The sequence below is a fragment of the Silurus aristotelis genome (genome assembly GCF_946808225.1).
Source record: "Silurus aristotelis genome assembly, chromosome: 12".
NCBI lineage: Eukaryota > Metazoa > Chordata > Actinopteri > Siluriformes > Siluridae > Silurus > Silurus aristotelis.
This window is the reverse complement of record NC_139585.1, coordinates 4,715,979-4,738,498: the sequence shown is the minus strand read 5'-3', so window position 1 is coordinate 4,738,498 and position 22,520 is coordinate 4,715,979. Positions and strand designations below refer to the sequence as shown.

At 38.5% G+C, this 22,520-nt stretch overlaps 1 protein-coding gene across 1 annotated transcript in view; it reads right to left on the bottom strand.

The window, feature by feature from the left end:
- The window catches only part of ca10a (carbonic anhydrase Xa), a 252,823-nt gene that overhangs the window by 14,001 nt on the left and 216,302 nt on the right, over positions 1 to 22,520 (bottom strand). Inside the window, exons 4-5 of the mRNA XM_083556626.1 lie at positions 13,449 to 13,634; positions 580 to 675 (exon numbers count right to left, since the gene is read on the bottom strand). Of these exons, the coding sequence (XP_083412752.1) occupies positions 580 to 675; positions 13,449 to 13,634 (282 nt within the window). The remainder of the gene's footprint in view (positions 1 to 579; positions 676 to 13,448; positions 13,635 to 22,520) is intronic.

The following is a 22,520-nucleotide window of genomic DNA, read 5'->3' as shown; positions in this document are numbered from 1 at the left end:
AGTGAGCACATATTACAGCTCCTGATATGATAACCCCGCCCATTTCATACTGATCTAAACAAAAACCCAGGTGCAGACAAACCGTCGCAGTAACGTCTACGTGAGGACGCTTAAACCTGAGATTGACGTTTGCAATCTAATTAGTTTAACATTAATTCCAGTTGAGAAAATAAGTCTGGTCTGTCAGGGCTCTGACAACGTTTCTTTCAAATCCTGTTTACGATTGCGAGTGAAAGCTGTTTTATAACCTCCTGCTCTTGGGCTGACAGGAGGAGAGCAAACAACTTATTTCGCTGCAGCTGGATAATTGCATAGCTAATTGTTTCTGTGGTGTGGATTTATTATTCTTTTTTCCTCCGTGCTCGCACACATGCTGACCTTCAACTGCTGAAATCATTCCGTTCGAAAAGACAATTGACGTCACACCATTTTCTGTCCGAGCCCTTGATTACCTCCGGCTATGCGGAGATCACATGCATTAGAATTTGGTTCAGTGGAGCAGTGAAATCATGATAATCATGATATTCATGATACATATGAATTCGGATTGTGCTTGATTGACAAATTAGATGTACTTACCTTCATGAATATAGACACTATCACTAAGCCATTTGGACTCTTCGCAGCTTCTGTGTAGTTGGTGTAGAGCTCATGGTTGTAGTGGATCAGTTGGACCTGGTGGAAATACAAAACAGTTTTTATACAAAATTGCTTTAGCAATTGAGTTTCACATTAATGTTAGCCCCGCCCCTAATCCTGTACTCATTCATTGAGGGAACTCATGCGTGGTGTTGTTTCTTAACGTTCATAACTTCTGGAACTTTTTTTGGGGGAAAAATAGTTGCCATGAATTATGAGAAAACTCCAAAAAAACAAACCCAACAGTCTTGAACAATTAAAAGTGCTTCGAGTTTGTGCTGCTCTGAACTCTGAGTGTAGATCAGGCTGAGATGCCAAGCCCCTGTCATCACAGGTCTTCACACTTTGCAATCACGGTGGCACACCTGGCGTCTGTCCTCGCTCCAACACGCCTGTCAGGTTTAAATGTAAAATTCATTGTGAAGCTCAGGTAATCTTTACGCACTGAATTCCTCGAGCAGGCAGCCAAGCCAGCAACAAAGGTTTTAAAGAGGAGTCCGGGTCGAAGCGAGGCCGCAATTTTACACATTCTTCAAAAAAGATACAGGAACGAGGGGAAGAAAAGTTTATCCTAAACAGCTCGTAAAAATAAAAAGCGAGAGACGGCTCATTCGAAATAACTTCTCAGCCAGTAATCATTTCCATATTACCCAGGCTTCATTTAAGTTTCAGAGCCGAAGCACGGATTTGTGAAGAGAAAATCGACTCGTGGACATTTCCTGTAGACCTCTGAAAATCTAAGGGAGCAATAAAATACCACCACTGAAACCAGGAAGTAAGAAATCCTCTCAATGGAAGTCAAACAGGAATTAATGGGGAGTTTAGGGGACTTCTGATTGGATGGTCATAATTTCAAATCTCAGCACCACCAAACCGCCACTGTATTTTGTAGAAGATATTGCTGATGTATGAGGTGGTATCCTCATAGTCCCATTGCACAGCAATACAGCGCTCTCAGTGTTCCTGCCACTTCTGGAACGTGTCCTAAAAGTCTTCTTTTCAAAGCGCGGCAAGCTCCCTCTGCGATTTGAGCTGGACCTCCATAATGGTGTAAAAAAACGGCACCTTTGAGCTGTATTTTTATATTTGTTAAAAGTAGGGTGGGTGCAGAAGTGAGATTGTGTTGTTTACGGCGAGAGACTTGAATGTGAGAAGAGCTCGGTGACAGCGTCAGAATAGCAGATGTGGTAATGCATGCGGTCAGAACAGCACCAGTTGCACAGCTCCCGATGTTCAAAGGACAATGTCTTTTGGCACACTGACTTATGAGGGCTGGTGCTTCCTGTGACTGTGCGTGCAGCCTTGTGTTTATCTGTTTTCATGTTACAAAACTAATTTTGGTGGTTCGTATCTTCGAAAATTTATCCAGAGCAACTTACATTTATCTTATTTATACAACTGAACAGTTAAGGGTTAAGGGCCTTGCTCAAGGGCCCTGCCCTGTAAGCATGGTAACTAATAGCTTTTAAATCAAGAAGTCCATTTGACCATGATTTAGTGTCACATACAGTACATCATTGAATTCCCAAAATCGGAAACTGCTCATCTTCTGGGATTTTTACCCAAAACCATCTGTACAAAATGGTGCGAAAACACAAAAAACATTAATTGAGCGACAAGTTTGTGTGTGTGTAAAAACCTAGTTGAAACTGACAATAAGGATGTAGCATCTAAGCATGCATTGAACTTCAAGGCGGGTGACCTACAACAGCGAAAAACCAGGTCATGTAACTTTCCTGCATACAAGAACATAAATCTGAGGCTGTCACATATATAACTGGACAGACGGGGAAAAATGACCAGGAGATTATTTTATATTCTTCAGATGTCCAGTTTGGGTGAGTCTGTGCCCATGATTTTCTCAGGTTTCTGTTTTTTGGCTGACAGGAGTGTATCTGTTCGATCTTCTGCTGTTGTAGTTCATTGAAAAAAAAGTTGTGAAAGGTATGTAACAAATTTAGAGATGCTTTTCTGCTGACTACGATTGTAAATGCATCTATTTTTTAAAAGTTTGAACCAGATGCAAGTAGATTGATTATCTCTTCACTATTTTGTTTCTCGAGTGCATTCTCTCAGCACTGCTGCTGCTACGTAAAAATAATTAATAAAGTTTTACTAAAGTTAATGGCTAGTTTTTATCTGCAGTCTCTTGGCCACGTATATAAATAATTATAAACATAGGAACTAACAAACACATACAATACTTAATACTCAACAAAACTCAAAACTTATACTTAACAATAATACTTAACACGTTCTATCAAAGTCAAAGGAAAAAAACCTCAGTTAAACCAAAACCAAATCCGTGTTCACAGGTTCGATTTGATTTTAAATAAGATTTTAGTTTTAATTTAAACATGTCGAACACATCCTTATGTCTTCTGTGATGTATGACTTATCACAACACTTCAGAGACCAAGGTGTATCCCGAGAGTCACATAGAATACAGATTAACATGGCAGAGGTAGAGCTGCATCTTCCTGGAGACACAACAAGAAAATAACTTCTGGTTTCATTTACTATCTTTTTTCTTTTCTTTTTTTTTGGCGCTACAAATGCAAATCATCTGTTTGTGAAAGTTCCATTAGTTAGAAGTCAAAAACCAATAAAGTAAATTGATTTGATGATCTGAATCTAAGAAATAAAAGTGTATATCATATTGCATTAGATTGCATTGTGTAGAATCGAATCCAAAAACGTATCGCATCATATGCATGTTTAATGTATCACATCCGTGGCTATGCATCGAGGTCCGAATCGCATTGGCCTCGGTTATGGAGATGGACCAGATGTAACCAGATTCTACACATACATGTTGACATAACCTTTGGCTTTAAGTCCGAAGACAATGTGTGCTTATGGAAAACACAAAAATCTGCTTTGTGACTTTTGTTTTTCCAACACTCAAGAATATCAAGAAACAAAAAAGTGATTACAAAGTGCATGCTAATGTGATTATGATTTCTTAATTTTCTTTTCTGGGGGTGAAACCCAGCCATTTGCATCCCCCAATCTCCCAAACCAGCAAATTGCCTGTGCTGGGAATCAGGGCCAGGCCATGGCTTCATACCCTGCCAAAAAGATCAGCAGATACGCAGTGTAGAGGAGCAGACAGCACAATAATGAGTTCTGGAGAGGAGCACACACCAGGAGCGAGGGTTAGAAACACCCACGCACTCACTCTCACACTCACACAAATGCACACACACTCACAATTATTGTGTTTGGCAAACCTGCAAGTGTCGAACTCATCTAAGTTTTATCCGAAACTCTGAGGGCAACCTTGCTTCTGTCCACCTCTTACACAAACACTCGGGTGATTCAACGATTGCAGTTTCATTTGTGTCATTCCGATTTTGCAAATATGGGCAGGAAGTTCAAAAACAAACTAGGCATGAAAACATTCACAACAACTGCAGCATTTCCTTATTAAGGCATGTCTAAGACCTGGACACACTTCGTCCTGAAATCTGATCATGGAAATATTTTTTTACTCAAACGTGTTACCTGAATTCATACTTATGATGTATATTTTATATTTTGCATATTAGATGTTCAACAAGAACAAGAGGAAGTTGCACATTCTGAACTTCCTGAAGGTTCTGGGAAAATGTCTCGTATGTTTATTGATTGATTTACTGATTTATCAATTGATTTATTGAGACATTTACACATGTACAGTAGAATTATATCCGATGCTGTTTTTATCTCACAAATAAAAGCTAAACACTGCATATCCACTCCAAGATCTAGATGTCAGAATGAGCTTATCTCCAAAACAGCCTAATTAGCATAGAGGAAGTGAATTAATTTGTGCAAATAGCCAAGACAGAAAGGGACTCATATATACAAATATAAATTACTATAAATACGAAAGTGGGAACACCTGGGAATATACAGACAGCGGCAGGGACATTGAATAAAAACATGCGAACATGGAAACGTGAAGGGTCCGTATTGATGAAGGTCGGCATGTGCTTTGTAATTCGGTGAAAGTAGCCCGCTCTCCGGCATACAATATACAAAATTATTTTTCTTATTGCTATTATTATTGTCATTATTATTATTATCATCATCGTTATCATCATCATCATCATCGTCATGGAAGAAGCCTAAGCAAATATTGGTCTGTTTTATGCAACAACCCTAATTCCAAAAAATTTTTATTGGGACCCTGTGCAAAATGTAAATAAAAACAAAATGCAATCATTTGCAAATCTTATAAACCCATATTTTATTGACAATAAAACAAAAAAATTCTAATGTTAAACCTGAAAGTATCTGCATAGATATAGCTTTTGCATATTTGATCAAGACAATGTTAACTGCATACTGCAACTATTACAACAGCGTGATTTTGTAGTTGTGGAGTCCGGCTGCTGAATTGGCCTGTCTGCAGTCTAGACCTTTCACCTTTTGAAAACAAAATCATGAAATGAAAAACACAACAAAGAACACCCAGGCCTGTTGAGCAGCTACAATCCTGGATCAGACACATATGGAACAATTTTCTTCTCCCAAAACAATAGCAACTGGTCTCCTCAGTTTCCAGACATTTATAAAGAGAAGATGTGTTGCTTCACAGTGGTATCATGGTCCTGTCCCAACTTTTTTAAGATGTGTTGCAGCCAAAAAGAACTTATTTTTTTTACTTTAAATGGTATATATTCTCAATTTAAACATTCAATGTTTTTTTTTTTTTAGCTTTATTGTGAATTTACTATTCATGAGATTTTACACAGTGTCCCAACTTGGGGTTGGCGTAAACTCCATCATTTCCCGGATTTTATGCAGAAAAATTCACACACTTCAGTATTTCATTAAACATTGGCATTAGCATCACACTTTTTTTTTACCATGGAAAGTCGCTGGTTGGTGTGAGAGATGCTTATTATTAGCAAAGTGTATTGTTTGAAAGCAACCTTGTCTTTCTTTCATACCTCGTCGTCTGTGCTCTGCTAGAGGAAAGCTTGGACCTCTTTTTACAAGCTCCCTGACAAGTGTTTTATCGTGCGATCGACAGCTCGGCACTCGATCTGGACGGAATATGAAGACAGTAAGTCAATAGGAGGACGAGTTGTGGACAGAGCTAACAGGACAAATAAAAAAAAAAAAGGCGCTCGTGTGGAACCGTCGTCACGTAGACAAGCAGTCAGAGCACGCACCCGTAAAAGCAAATAAACTCCGGCGGAGATTAGACCGAGGAGGCTGGGTTCGATCATGGCCAAGAGAGTGTTTGAATTAAGCCGGTCTGTAGAGATGCTAATAGCCTGTCTGTCTGTGTGTCTGTCTGGTAGACGAGGAAGAAAGTAGAAAAGAAAGAAAAAAAAAAAACGATAAGCCGTAAGATTAAGCAAATATTAAATGAAAACACCTCTCGAGCCTCAAGTGGTGGGTGTTTACAGTCAGACAAAAGGCTTAGTTTAGATTACACAAACTGAAGTGTGGCTGGAAAAGCTGCATTTTGGCAATTTCCTGTCTAATCGGCACACTCTGCCCGGGTTTAGCAAAAGCGACAATGTTATTTTAATGAGAAAACGCTTCTTCCGTTCGTATCGCAGCAACGAAAATGGAATGTAAATGTGTTACTTCGCTAATATTAAAATGCAACGGAACTATATTTATATAATGTTGAAGCCATGTGGAAAATAATTATAAATCCTGCAAGCGATTGGTTACGGTGTTAATTTATTACTAGGGGAAAAAAATAAAACATAAAACAACAACAACAACAACAGCAGCAGCGACAACTTTTCTCATTTTCACATTTGTTATCTTTTACTGAATTTCCTACAATTAGAATGTGTGATCTAATGTTGGAAAGGAATGACGTTTCATTACATGTTCTGCAGGTTTGAGAAAGTCGTGAGGTGTGTGTGTGTGTGAGAGAGAGAAAGTTAGATGCCTCAATAACAGCTCTTATATCAAACTGGAAATCACAAGACACAGTTTTACATAGACATCGGTGCATTGGAATATTCTGGATGCTGACTAGTCAGAAAGTTGTTGAGTGATGTTTACTAGGGGAAGTTGGTGGGCTATTAGGGGGTTAGTGTTTAAAAGGTCGGGGGTATAAGTCAAGTCAAGTTTATTTCTATAGCGCATTTCACAACAGACATTGTCTTAAAGCAGCTTTATAGAATTTAACAGTTAAGGTGAACGGTGTGTATTAATCCCTGATGAGCAGCCATGGCGACTGTGGTGAAGGAAAAACTCCCTTAGATGTTATGAGGAAGAAACCTTGAGAGGAACCAGACTCAAAAGGGGAACCCATCCTCATTTGGGTGACATCAAGAGTGTGATTATAGTCTTTAAACAATACAGAACACTGGAGAGTGAGAACTAACATGAGCACTGGAGTGTAAGATTATAAGTAATGATCTTTCTACAGTCTTTTACACTCATTTGAATTTATGGAACCAGGAGCTACTGAGCAACTCATAAAATAGATTATTAGATCCAACACCAGCTTCTTCATGCCACTCAAATAGGTCCAATGTCAAAACTCCACATGAAGTGGGATCCAAATGGCGCTGGTACGTCTCTAAATGGTTCGGGATGTTTGCGGGGTCGGCATCTACTTCAGTCCCAGAACATTTACAGCATTTGGCAGACCCTCATCAAAGCAAAGTAAATTTATCTCATTCACACAACTGAGGAGCTTTGGGGTTAAGTGCCTTCCTCAGGGGCACAGAAATGGCAGCTTGGTGTGACTCGGATTTAACCTCACCACCTTCAGATTTGAAGTCTAATGCTCTAAATACTAAGCGCCCACCTCTACCGATATCGTCAAGCTTCCGCTCTTAGGGTCTTTGAGCAAGAAAAAAAAAGAAAAACTGTTAAAGGATGGAACTGTAAACTTTTTTTGCGAAGTTGCGCTGTTTTTTCATTTTCAGATTGTGGCACAAAGGCATCATGGCGAAATCTGAGGTGTTTGAGAGTATTTGCAGCCTACCCGCACCCCTTGTGGAGACCCAAACAGGACGCCATGTGTTATTAGTGAAGAAATGTCAAAGATGGAACGGAGAATAGAGAACGAATAACTTCCTGTTGAATAACACTCTTTAAATACAACTCATAAGACGGGTGTAAAAGCACATATCACACTCACACTCATACACTCTATGCACAGACGTTTGTGGACACCTTACCAGAAGATTGGTATGTGTTTTTTGAACATCTCATTTCACATTTGGTTTCCTATTTGCTGTAATAATAACCTCCATTCTTCTGGGAAGATGTTCCACTAGATTTTGGAGATTGTTTGAGGAGATTTGAGCTCATTTAGCCACAAAGACATTACTAAACTACACTACAACTATGCAACATAACAATTCATAAATCCAATCGACCCATCGTTATAAATATAATGCCTTTTGATTAATGATTATAATGGAGTCTATAATGCATTACGAATGCACAATAACTGTCATTATTCTTTACATATACATACTTAAATGCAATATATAAATTATTTTAAAAACATGAGAAGATTTTCTCATGGATATGGCAAGTAATGCTTTGTGAACAGTGATTATAAATGTGTATATAATGCATTCATTCACTTCCGTTCAATGTTATTTTTTTTAGCGGTTTTAACAATGGAAACTGTCCCATAGCAGCTTTACAGAAACAAAAATATTAGGGATGAATATTTTACCATCACATATTAGTCCCTATAAGTTATAAAGTATATGTATAAATGAGTGTATAAATTTAGCCCTGTAAGTTTGCTCCTTATGATTGTAAGTTTATTCCAAATGAGTGAGCCAGTGGCAACTGTGGCAATGAAAAACCTCCTTAGTGGTATGCGGAAGAAACCTTGAGAGGAACCAGATTCAGAAGGGAACCCATCGTCATCTGGGTGACACCAAATTTATTACAGTTCCATCATTGCTGAGGTTATCAACTGTTAACTAATAGAGACTCAAGTGTAAAGCTGTTAATGGCAACTGTAGCCATTTAAGCAGTTTTCAAATTTATACTTTTACAATTATTATAATCCAGATCCCTCTTTATGGTGCTTGAGTTTAACCCCCCTAAGTAGCCTAATGGATCCTTAGAGTGTTCATGTGGAAACATCTTCAATTAGAGGGACCTCTAATCAAGTCCAGAAATGTCTATTTTAATGACATAATACTTTGGTCTGTCTGTCTGTCTGTCTGTCTGTCTGTCTGTCTGTCTGTCTGTCTGTCTGTCTATCTATCTATCTATCTATCTATCTATCTATCTATCTATCTATCTATCTATCTATCTATCTATCTATATGGCATTTACAGCATTGAAATTGTAAATTCTACTTCTATGTAATGCTTCTATGTAATAGTCAATTCTATAAGTCTATCCAATCCATGTTCGTAAATAAAATGCCTTTTGATGATAATAATGGTGCGTATAAAACATTATAACATGTTATGAATGTGTTCATTATATCTATGTTGTAAATATTCCCAAGAAAAGAGAATTCAACTGATATTATTTAATTACTCTGAGTATTAATAATGTTGCTGAAGAGAAGGTCAATACCTTCCCAAGTATATAGATGTTCCAGTGTGGAACTGCAAGCGATAATGGCTCGGTAATGAAGAGTAAACAGACAGAGCTAGGCTTCAGTTGCCAGGTCACAGCTTGCAATACTCCGATAACCTGTCTCCACTTTGTTTTATTATTGTTTAAATATTGGCTGACTTCCAGGCAAGGGAGGAGGGACGAAATTATAATCATTAATTACCCTGGATTTGCCTGTCAGGCCCGCGGTTGTTTTGTTGCCTTTCTAATCGCCAGGCTTATTACTCCCAAAGAGAAATGTCACGCCGCTACTGACTGGCGACTTCATCAAAACACGCAGGCTGCGGTGTCGCGTCTTTCTCAAATTACACCGCCGGTTTAATTGAGCTGTTTCATATGGTGTGTGGAGAAGATTAAGCGCTGGGGAAAGTACAACCCCATAGGTAAGGAAGAAAACATGACCAGGCGGGCTCATAGAGAAATAATCAACAACGGGTTGTTACTCGGTCATCTGAATTTGATTGTTTGTCTATAACATGTGTGTCAAACACAAGGCCCGCGGGCCATATCCGGCCCCATGTACAATTCAATTTAATTCATTTTTATTTGTATAGCGCTTTTAACAATGAACATTGTCTCAAAGCAGCTTTACACAGATAATGCGGTGATTAAAAATGAATATGTTCTTTATGAGTAAGTTTGTCCCTGATGAGCAAGCCGGTGGCGACTGGCGACTGTGGCAAGGAAAAACTCCCCGAGATGGCATAAGGAAGAAACCTTGAAAGGAACCATTATATCTGGCCTGCGAGATGATTTTATATAGATCTATTATAATTTTTATTAATGGCCCAGTGATATAAAGCGCTGATAACACACAAACTACAGATCCCATAATGCAGCGCTTTAGCTGCCTTACCGAACGCTAGGCTACCTGGAAACATTCCAGCATCAATCAAGTCGAGCTTCTGTTAATGTATACAACCCTATGGTAAAGCTATAGCGAAGCTAGCGCCTCCCAATGCCGAAGAGAAACGTTGATTCTGAAAACAGAACCCTTTAAAACCGATGGTTTTAAATATTGTAAGTTATTTAAAGTTTAATTTTATTTATTGTGGAATATATTCCTGTCTGTTTTTATTTATATTTATGTTTAAAAAAACATTTCGTGTTCAATAAATGTTTATCCTGTTCGGCCCGTGACCTAAAGTTTGCAATTGAGTTTGACACCCCTGGTCTATAAAAACATTTGTGTGTATTCTGATTGGCTGGAAGGTGTGCATTCACGCCTTTGAAAATACAGCCGATAAAACCAGTGTTGTCAATCGATACGTAACCATAGTTACCACAGTATAAAGCGAGACAGCTGGTGTAAAGATTGACCTCAATGTATTATTTTTGCATGTCAGTGCAATTGTATGGTGATAGAAGTGGGTATATGTGAATATGGTGAATTTAAAGATTCAAATGAGAAATATAACAAAAAAATGGAAACAGATTTAGATGCAAGGGCCTGGCTAAAGGGCCCCGAAGAGTGGCAGCGTGGCGATACCGGGGCTTGAACCCCAAAACCTCCGATCAGTAACTCAGAGCCTTGAGCACTGAGCTACCACTGTCTGCATTTACTATGCAGACAATCTTTCTTTCTCTGTCTCTCTATCACTCTTTCCCCTTCTATAATGTAATACATGTGCAAGATAGTAAAAGTGAATGTAAGGTTATGTGCAGGGTAATAACATTTTTAATAATATAAATAACAAACAGATCCAAAACAGCACTCATGTGGAATAGGCAAAAGGGTAACAACTCAACGAGTTGAGACAACGAGAGGGAGAGAGGTAGCTTAGTGGTTAAGGATTTTTGTTCTGACAGTCGTGAGTTCAAATCCCAGCCATGCCAAGTTTTCACTTCTGGGTTCCTAAAAAATTGCCTTAACCAAAACAAGGTCGAGAAATAAAGAGAAACGTAAAAACATAAAAGGCTTGGTAATTATAGCAAACTGAACAAGCGAAAACATAGAACATGGCGATGTTACATAACCGACAAACAAACAAACAGATAACAAGACGGGGTGGAGACTGGACACTGGTGAAATGGTAGCTTATAGGTTAAGATATTGGACTTTGAATCTAAAGATTATACGTTCAAATCTCAGCCATACCAAGCTGCCACTCCTGGGCCCCTGAGCAAGGCCCATAGCTGCTCAGTTGCATAAATGAGATAAATGTAAGTCACACTGGATAACGGCGTCTGCCAAATGCCGTAAATGTAAACGGATGCAAATCATCCTCTAAACGTTAGGGCTGTAAATCATCATAGTTGAGGTCGATACGATTCACATATCGATGCATAGCCAATGATACGATGCATTATAGATGCATACAAAGCAGCTACCAATGTGATAGGATGCACCCCTGCTACAATTCAGTGGGTCTATTTTGATTTGATTAGGCACAATGCGATTCAATGGACTTCAAGGCTCTTCTCTGTTCTGGAACCGGTGTGGTGGAATGAACATCCTCTAGATGTCTGTACAGCAGAGTCCCTGACTATCTTCAAGCGACGACTGAAGACCTACCTCTAACAATTAAATTAGCACTTTACAAGTTTGCGTTGTAGAATTCAAGAGTTATATTTATATTAAGTTTGTAATCTTGCGTACCAGTATAGATTTATTCATTGCTAGAGACTCAAAGCACTTTTGTACGTCGCTCTGGATAAGGGCGTCTGCTAAATGCCACAAATGTAAATGTAAAAAGAATGATGCTTTAATATGGTACAGATTTAATTTCTTTGATTCAGACCGAGAACGAATCATTAATTTACTTAAGTGCCTTCTGACGCCCTTTCACAAACATGCATTTAAAAAAAATAAATAAAACAAATATAAATAAAACCAGACATTATTTTTCTATTCTGTCTTTAGAAAGGAGCAGCTCTACCTCTACCATGTTAATCTGTATTCTATGTGACTCTCAGGACACGCCTCGGTCTCCGTAGTGTTGTGAGGCGTTGTATTCACGCGAGGGAACGCGCTAAAAAAAAAACATTTAGCGAAGAGAAATCAATATACATATAAAATATGGGTAACAAGTGATTGGTCACTTTATAAATAATAAAGTATTGTGCATCTACTAATATATATATATATATATATATATATATATATATATATATATATATATATATATATATATATATATATATATATATATATATATATATATATATATATATATATAATAATGGGGGGAGTGGTGGATTCAGCGGTTAAGGCGCTGGGTTGCCGATCGGAAGGTCTGGGGTTCAAGCCCTGGTATCGCCAAGCTGCCACTCTTGGGCCCTTGAGCAAGGCCCTTAACTCTCTATGCTCCAGGGGACCCTTACGAGGGAAATATCAAGGTCCATGACGTCGGAGTGACGTGGGCCGCCTTCCCGTGGGCTCACCACATGCAGGAGGGACCGTAAGGGACGGTGCTGTGTGGATTGGGCAGCAGTCGAAGGCGGGGGCCTGCTTAGACTGCTGCCCCCACGACCCGAATTACGGATAAGCGGGAGAAAATGAATTAAAAAAAAAAAATATATATATATATATATATATTTTTTTTTTTGCTAATATCCAATGCACAATTTTTTAACCCGATGCATCACATGGTTAACTTTCATGCCGATGCTACCACATGTTTTAACAGCGAAATTTGCCAACAAATAAACTTCTTATGAGGCATCATAAAGGATAGACGTAATGTATTATAAATAGTCGTAACACAATCTTATTTAACCAGGCCATTTTTTTTGGCATATTCTATTAGAATAAAACACTGTATAATTGTTTTACAAATTGTGTTATAATTTTTATAACTGGATTACTATCATTTTAATGTATTAAATGCATGGCTGAATTACAGCACACAAGGCTACTTTCTGCTCAGGAGCATCCATCAAACAACCGATGCTGCTCAGTGTCCCGGGTAAAGACCAATCATCTTGAGTTTGGCTTATTTTAAACCTGATGCAATATTGTGCAAGATAAACTGGGTCTCGAGAAATCATATATCTTCCCTAAAGTATGCTGATTGAATATTATACATTTCGAGTAAATGTATGCTGAATATACAATAATACTGCAATCTGTTTCGGGGTGCTGTAATACCCAGAAGCTCGAGTTAATATTTTTACCATAATTCAATACCAAGGTGATTTGTGTGCTGTCAGCTTCAGCTGTCAACATCAGACGCTCGCGTTCCTGAGCTAATGGCCTCCACAGATGTCTTGTCTGTGTTGGGTATGCTCAAGCAGCTTACCTCCCCGGAAAAGGCCTGGCCGTTGAGTAGATGCTCCGAGCCCTGTCCGTCTTCGCTGCCAAAGTGTAACCTGATTTCCTCCAGTCGGTGGCTGTATGTCATTGGCCCACCTGAGATGTTCACCAAGTGCTCCTTGTCCAGGCGTAGCGAGACATGGCGGCCGGTGTTGTACATTGTCCCTCCCACCTAGACACACACCCAAAAGAAAGACACACAAAAGAAAACAAAGGTTGAATAACAGCTCGCCGTTTCTGTACTTGTGTCTGATGTTGCCATGATTTGCACTTCCTCAAAACAGCCATGTTCTGTCAGAACCTCACTCTTGTGATCGCAAATAATCTCCATAGTGTCGATTTGTACCCAAGACCTAATCATAAAGACAGTCCTATGATCATACCAACATTTTTATTCAAATATATTCTGCTGACTCAAATCAAAATGTAAATTTGTAAAGTTTCTCTTATTTAGAGTCGTGTTGTGCACATGGTTAAATATATTCCTGTAAGGTTGCCAGATATTGCTCGAGATGTTATTTAGGGTTTCTCTAGTATCCGAACCACGACATGAACCATATGGAATTAGGTGTAATTCTATGGCAAAGGTATTGAACATAAATTTTGGAAGAAATGAAGAAAGAAGAAAAACTGAAAATGGTGAACTCAGGGAGGAAAAATGTAGCATGGTCTGTATATAAACAGTGTTCTTGCTTAACAGTTGTTTTTATCATCACTAAAACACTGCTAAAGTTTTCCTTTACATTCCATATGCAAGATTACATTTGATGTTCTGGCTCCAGGGGGTGTGGCTTTAGAACAATTTTCTCTCATTGGCTAGTGATATTTTATTGACAGCTCACTGACAAAAATGTAGGACTTTTTAAATGCATTCTGAAAATGGTTCGTTGCTGAAGTAAAGAGACTCAAACAACAAATATTAATTATAAAATTAAGTTCTAGAACTTTCTTGATAATTAACTGAAGTCCCGATTTGCTGGTGTAAGTAAAGTCAGGGGCTGAAGTAAGGTGAGATGAGGCGGTCCGAGCTGCAGTCAGCATTCCAGTTCAATCCAGTTGGTCCCAATGAAAGGTGTTCAATAGGGTTTGAGCTTCATAACATGCCACTCAAGATCTTCCACTCCAACTCATGTAAAGCATATCTTCATGGAGATGAAACAGTTTTGAGTCTCCAAGATCAAAAGAGGGGGAGGTTTATTTCTACCACACCCAAAGACATCTTATACAATTGTGTGTCTTGAACTTTTGGAGAAGAGCCACATATGGTTGGAAAAGACAGGGCGCCTCAATACTCAATACAGTCTATATAGTGCATATATCTGATGAAGTAGTGTCCCTGATGGATGTTTTCTCTGCAAAAAAAAAAAATCATGCCACATACACATTTTTTTCTAAAGCTGATTCAGAAGAGGTTGAAGCACAGAGTTTAAGACTCTGCGTTACTTATAAGAAGGTTGGGAGTTCATGGGGCCCTTGAGAAAGGCCCTTAACCCTTTGCGCTCCACAGGCACGGTATCATGGCCGGCTTTGCGCTTTGACACCAGCTTCCGAAACCTTGCGTGGATTTCGGAAGAAAGGATTTCACTGAGCTGAAAAGAACACTGAATGAAAAAATAATTTGATCAGAACCGAGATATGAGAGGTGAAGCTACTCATTCTGTTTAGCATAATTTGTCTTTAGCTCCATTGTCCTATTTTTATTATTGAAACTACAGTCAAATAAGTTGTGTTGGGGCTCTGTTATTGAAAATGTTGAATTTTCTTTTATTTGTGATCAAAGGAACGAAATTAACTAAATGACCCCCAAAAAGAAATCTTTCATTTCGATTCAAAGAATCAATTCACTACAATGATCTGATCTTCTTAGTGATCCTATCACCAATCATGGGTAATGTAAAAAGAATGATACATTGTTGTCCTTTTTAATACCATTTTATTCTTTACATTTAAATAGGACTGTTATGAATATTGTGGCTATTTAAATAGGAAAAGCGTGCGACTGCAATAAAACCGTTGCGTCCCTTGATCATGTGATCTGTCCATCCTGTATCCTTAAACAAACCCACTTCAAGTGCAAGGACCACAGAGTAAAAGTGAAAGCAAAAAGCAAACTCTGAACCACTTCAAAGCTTCAACCGTGCCCCAAAAAAAGGGGGGTAAAGGTGGGGAATTGATCGAATGTGAGGCTTTAAAACGCGGAGCTCGGCGTTACAAAGGCACCCAGATAACGATCTTCATCACTATAAGTGTTTATTTATATTCTGGAGTAGTTTCAAAGTGAGCTATTGATATTCCGAGCGTGACTCGAGAAAGGCTTCCGTAGCTTCTTATCTCGCTTTTTCTTTTCTTTTTTTTTTTTGCTTCCTTTCATTCTTTTCGCCCTTCCTTCTCCCTTCTCGTCTCCTTCTCACTCTCGCTCGCTCCTTCTCGTTTTTTTCCACCGCTTGCCTTCAAAATCATTTTCCCTCTCCAAATTCCCAGAGAAAGGGCCCTGCCCACACATTGTAAATATTTTATAGAACCCCTGAAAAATCAATGGGTTGAAAGAAGAGAGAGAGAGAGAGAGAGAGAGAGAGAGAGAGAGAGAGAGAGAGAGAGAGAGAGAGAGAGAGGGAAAAAGGGAAGAGAGAGATCTAGCTTGAAGTGCCAAAGGCGAAAAAGAACAGAGCAGTGTGCAGCAGCACTTAAAGGATTACTAGTGTGGAGGAGACTTACCTCAGGGTTTCGGACCTACCCAAGAAAAGGGTATATTTGTATTTTTTTTTTCCTAATTTCATCTATTAAATCGTCTTTCAGCTGATTATTCACAAGATACTGTTGTCTCGAAGCTTCTCGTTGTTTTCTTTCAGGCTTTGACTCATATATATGCTAAATTACTGCAAATGATTCTAGAAAAACACAATTTACAATTTTTACTGTCCAACAAATGGTGCAAGATAAACAAGTACACAATTGTATACGATGTCTTTAGACGTGGAAGCATTTAATTTTTCTTCCACTTAAACTACCAGACCCAAACCTGTTCCAGCATGACAATACCCCTGTGCACAAAGCCAGTTCTATGAAGGTATGCCTTACAAGGTTTGTAGTGGAAGATCTTCTGCTATAGAACTCTGACCCTATTAAAATTGTAATGAATGGAAATTCAGTATTGAGGATGAGGTCCTCTTTTGGGTCCGGGTTCCTCTCAAGGTTTATTCCTCTTAGCCATCTCAGGGAATTTTTCCATGCCACAGTCACCACTGGCTCACTCATTAGAAACAAACTTACAATTATAAAAAAAAAACAAGTGATACATTCTTTATCTCTGTGAAGCTGCTTTGAGACAATGTCACAAAAATTTTTCTCCAAATGTAATTAATTGAATTGAACAATGAACACCTTGAGGATGAATTGGAATACTGACTGCACCCCAGGTCTTCTCACTCTTTCACCTACATCAGACTAGACTTTACACCCTTGTGGTTGAATGAAATCTCACAAATCTTTACAAACGCACTCCAAAATCGAGTGGAAAACCTTCCAAGAATAGTGTAAATGTATTATAAGAACAAATGGAAACTAATGGGGAGGTGGTAGCGCAGTGGTTAAAGCATTGACATTTCAATCGGAAGGTCATTAGTTTAAATCCCAGCACCATTTACATCATTTTTCAGACGCCCTTATCCAGTGCGACTTACAACTGATCGGTTGAGGGTTAAGAGCCTTGCTCAAGGGCCCAGCAGTGACAGCTTGGTGGTGCTGGGATTTGAACTTCTGACCTTCTGATCCAGACCACAATGATTTAAGCACTGAGGTTCCACCAAGCTACATTATACTGCTAGAAGTTTGCTTACACCTGGTCGTATGTGCATTTTGAGCATCGCATTCCACATTTAGTCCCAATTTGCTTTAGGGACGATGTTCCAATAGATTCAGACACAAGGGTGTAAGTAAAGTAGGTAAGGAGGCCTGGGTTGCAGTCAGCGCTCACGTTTATCCCAAAGGTGTTCAGTAGGGTTGAGGGTCAGTGGTCTATAGCAAGAGATCTTTCACTCCAACCCATGGAAAACATATCTTCATGGAGCTGGTTTTGTGCACAAGGGTATTGTCATGCTGGAACAGGTTTGTGTTTTTTAGTTGGAATAAAGGGAAAATTTCATGCTACTGCATCCAAAGAAATGGAAATTAACCACATATGGCTGTGAAAGTCAGGTGTCACAATAATTTGTTCCATAAACAAGGCCCCTTAAATACTCCAGTGCAAGTCGCTCTGGATAAGCGCGTCCGCCAAATGCCGTAAATGTTATCCACATACAGTTGGTCATTTTTACATTTATTCACACTAATTCCTCGGAAAGATTTAAGCAATTTTATTATTTGTGTAATGTTTTTTGTTTTTTCTTGGATGCTTCACTGCGTTCCAGCAACAAAACCAATGAACAAATGAAAAGAATTCTATTTGACATGACTGGAGTCTCCTCTGTAAGCATTAAACACCACATGGGTTAGTCCTCCTCTGGTAGAACGCCAACACCGGTGACTTATTCACTCTCTCGTTCTCCTGCCAGCTCTACAGATCTCTTCTAGGTGCCATCCGCTCCGGAGCTTGCTCTTCATCTCGCTAAACGCATCCAAGCTCGTTTTATCCGGTGTACGAAGGTATTTGAAATCATGGGAGTAAATGCTTTGCTGCACTTTAATTTCTTAACTTGACAGTTTTATGTATAACATCCCACACTGGCCTGACAACAGCTGTAATTACAGCAGGGAGTCGGTGTGTTTACGACGCAGATGGAAACGCCACAAGCATCTTTACTAGGGCTAACAAGTTAAAAAAAAATGTTTTGCTAATAATGCATTATGTGTTTTGGACAGATTATAAAACAGAGATCGTGATGTTGGACGGGTTTAATCATGCTCAGAAATAAAGCATGATGTATAATAATGTGATCATAACAAGATCCTCCCAAAGGCTAAACAAACCTCCATAACCCTTAATAAGCATTAATATAGAATTGTTAAAGACTTTTTAGTACCAGATTTGTTTTACTTTAGAATGTCAGGCCACTGAGTTGTCAGTAGCAAGGTAGATTATATGAATGTATTCCTCATAACATCTAAGAGAGTTTTTGCTCATCAGGGATAAATACACACCATTCACCTTAACTCTTAAATTCTGTAAAGCTGCTTTGAGACAATGTCTGTTGTGAAAATCGCTATACAAATGAACTTGACTTGACTTGAATGTATACAGTATCAAGCTTCCACTGTTGGGCCCTTGAGCAAGGCCCTTAACCCTTAACTGCTCAAGCTATAAGTTTCTCTAGATAAGGCTGTCTGCCAAATGCCGTAAATTAATATGTACCACAGTAATCAATCAATCAATCAATACAATAAACGGACGTCACCCTAAAAATGCTATTTTATATATACAGTACTGTACTGTAGTAACATTTTACTTCATTTTATAATTAATAATTATATTTGTATCAATATATTTTATTATTTCAACGTAAAACTCTATAAAAACAATTCCTTATAAGTTTTTTTGGTCTATCGTGCTATCCGCAAGAGACCGGGAAAATCAGCCAAACTAATTAGTTATGTGGCAACTGCAATTCTGCGAGATTCCGCAAGGTTTAAACCGCGGTAAAGCGAGGGATTACTGTATATCTTTTGAGACACCTGCATTTTCCATAACCATCCATATACAGTTCCATCCCAAGCTGCTACCACAATGTTTGCACATGGCTAATGCATTACATTTTCCTTTCATTTGAACCAGGAGACCCAACCCTTTTCCAGCATTAATGCCTCTGTAGATACGAAGCTCCATGAAGATATGCTTTACATGGGTTGGAGATAAAGATCTCCTGCTATAGAGCCTTTGAGATGAATTGGAACGGCACTGGTACCTGACTTTACAAACACCAATATGACTGAATGAGAACAAATCTCCACAAACACACTCCAAAATCTAGAACATCCTCTCTGAAGAGTGGAGATTATTCTAACAGGAAAATGCGGACTAAATAAGCAATGGGATGTTTATAAAGCACATATGGTCAAGTTGTAATGAACTAAAAACATTAGAAGAAAGTAAATAATAAGGACTTTCAATAATCTTTATTTTGTCTCATGAACATAAAGCCAACTAGATAAGAGTCCAACATAAGTGAATGTTATAACACAGTCATTACAATGTCATGACAGGGCCATAAATATGATTACATTATATTATATAATTGTATGAAATAATAATTATATGACGCTGTTAGAATATTCACCTGGCTCTTTTAAACCAACCACCTGAATGTCTTTTTTCAACACATCCATAAATTTCTGTATAGGACTTCCTATATTCCTCCTGCATGGCAGCTCCATCCTCAGCATTCTCCTTGAATACAGATGATATATGTTTAATTATTTGCATATGCTTTTTTGTTCTATAGATTATATATATATATATACAGTGCCTTGCGAAAGTATTCGGCCCCCTTGAACTTTGCGACCTTTTGCCACATTTCAGGCTTCAAACATAAAGATAGAAAACTGTAATTTTTTTTTAAGAATCAACAACAAGTGGGACACAATCATGAAGTGAAACGAAATTTATTGGATATCTCAAACTTTTTTAACAAATAAAAAACTGAAAAATTGGGCGTGCAAAATTATTCAGCCCCCTTACTTTCAGTGCAGCAAACTCTCTCCAGAAGTTCAGTGAGGATCTCTGAATGATCCAATGTTGACCTAAATGACTAATGATGATAAATAGAATCCACCTGTATGTAATCAAGTCTCCGTATAAATGCACCTGCACTGTGATAGCCTCAGAGGTCCGTTTAAAGTGCAGAGAGCATCATGAAGAACAAGGAACACACCAGGCAGGTCCGAGATACTGTTGTGGAGAAGTTTAAAGCCGGATTTGGATACAAAAAGATTTCCCAAGCTTTAAACATCCCAAGGAGCACTGTGCAAGCGATAATATTGAAATGGAAGGAGTATCAGACCACTGCAAATCTACCAAGACCTGGCCGTCCCTCTAAACTTTCAGCTCATACAAGGAGAAGACTGATCAGAGATGCAGCCAAGAGGCGGCCATGATCAATCTAGGGTTAGGGTTAGGGTTAGGGTTAGGCCATGTTAGGCCATGTTAGGCCATGTTAGGCCATGATCAATCTGGATGAACTTCAGATATCTACAGCTGAGGTGGGAGACTCTGTTCATAGGACAACAATCAGTCGTATACTGCACAAATCTGGCCTTTATGGCAAGAACAATGCCATTATTTAAAGATATCCATAAAAAGTGTCGTTTAAAGTTTGCCACAATCCACCTGGGAGACACACCAAACATGTGGAAGAAGGTGCTCTGGTCAGATGAAACCAAAATCAAACTTTTTGGCAACAATGCAAAACTTTATGTTTGGCGTAAAAGCAACAGAGCTCATCACCCTGAACACACCATCCCCAATGTCAAACATGGTGGTGGCAGCATCATGGTTTGGGCCTGCTTTTCTTCAGCAGGGACAGGGAAGATGGTTAAAATTGATGGGAAGATGGATGGAGCCAAATACAGGACCATTCTGGAAGAAAACCTGATGGAGTCTGCAAAAGACCTGAGACTGGGACGGAGATTTGTCTTCCAACAAGACAATGATCCAAAACATAAAGCAAAATCTACAATGAAATGGTTCACAAATAAACATATCCAGGTGTTAGAATGGCCAAGTCAAAGTCCAGACCTGAATCCAATCGAGAATCTGTGGAAAGAACTGAAAACTGCTGTTCACAAATGCTGTCCATCCAACCTCACGGAGCTCGAGCTGTTGCAAGGAGGAATGGGCAAAGATTTCAGTCTCTCGTTGTGCAAAACTGATAGAGACATACCCCAAGTGACTTACAGCTGTAATCGCAGCAAAAGGTGGCGCTACAAAGTATTAACTTAAGGGGGCTAAATAATTTTGCACGCCCAATTTTTCAGTTTTTTATTTGTTACAAAAGTTTGAAATATCCAATAAATTTCATTCCACTTCATGATTGTGTCCCACTTGTTGTTGATTCTTCATAAAAAAATTACAGTTTTATATCTTTATGTTTGAAGCCTGAAATGTGGCAAAAGGTCGCAAAGTTCAAGGGGGCCGAAGACTTTCACAAGGCACTGTATTATATATATATATATATATATATATATATATATATATATATATATATATATATATATATATATATATATATATATATATATATATATATATAAAATAAAGAAATAAAGTAGCTAAAACAAAGCAATCCTTTTCTGAATGCTCCAGTGTAACCAAACAACAGAAATCCTCTTGCCCAGATGACCAAAACAACATCTATGGAGTTCACCATTTACCAGCAAAGAATGAGCAAGCACTTGTCATCAGAATGGTATCATCAAAATTGACATCAACAAAGCAGCAGGACCTGGCAGGGTCCCGAGCTGCCCATTGAGAAGATAGCAGGGGGTTTTTAATAGCATCTTCAGCCTTTCAGAACAACTTGCCAATGTTTGCACGAGTCTCAAGTCCATCACTATTCTCCATGTGTCCAAATAAATCTGCATCTACTACCTAGTTGCAGCATTTCTTTTATCATGAAGTGCCTTTGTTTTTATCCAATTAAAAATTACAATTATCACAATTATACAACTGAGCAGTTTACATATCCAAAACAAAGCAAACACTCAAGCCCAGAACAAGGAGGAGGTTCTGGTTCGGAGTTGTATAGACAATTATTTGGCCACAACCACAAAGAGGGTCGCTGTAGATTTCAAGAGATCCAGGTAGATCCACTCATCCCTGTTAGAACATCAAGGATGTTTCAAAGAACATTGTGTCTCGATACAATTGCAATGTTGCTGTGTGTGGGAACATTCTGAAAAAGACAGTTCTATATTTCTGATTAATTAACTATAAAATGAAAGTGTATAAGAATTATTTTAGAAGAAAAAATAATAATGGTTTGTCTGATTTTCACACAGAAATCAATAAAAAAGGTATTCTTTCCTTCTTAAATAAAAGCCAGGTTTAATCTATCTATCTATCTATCTA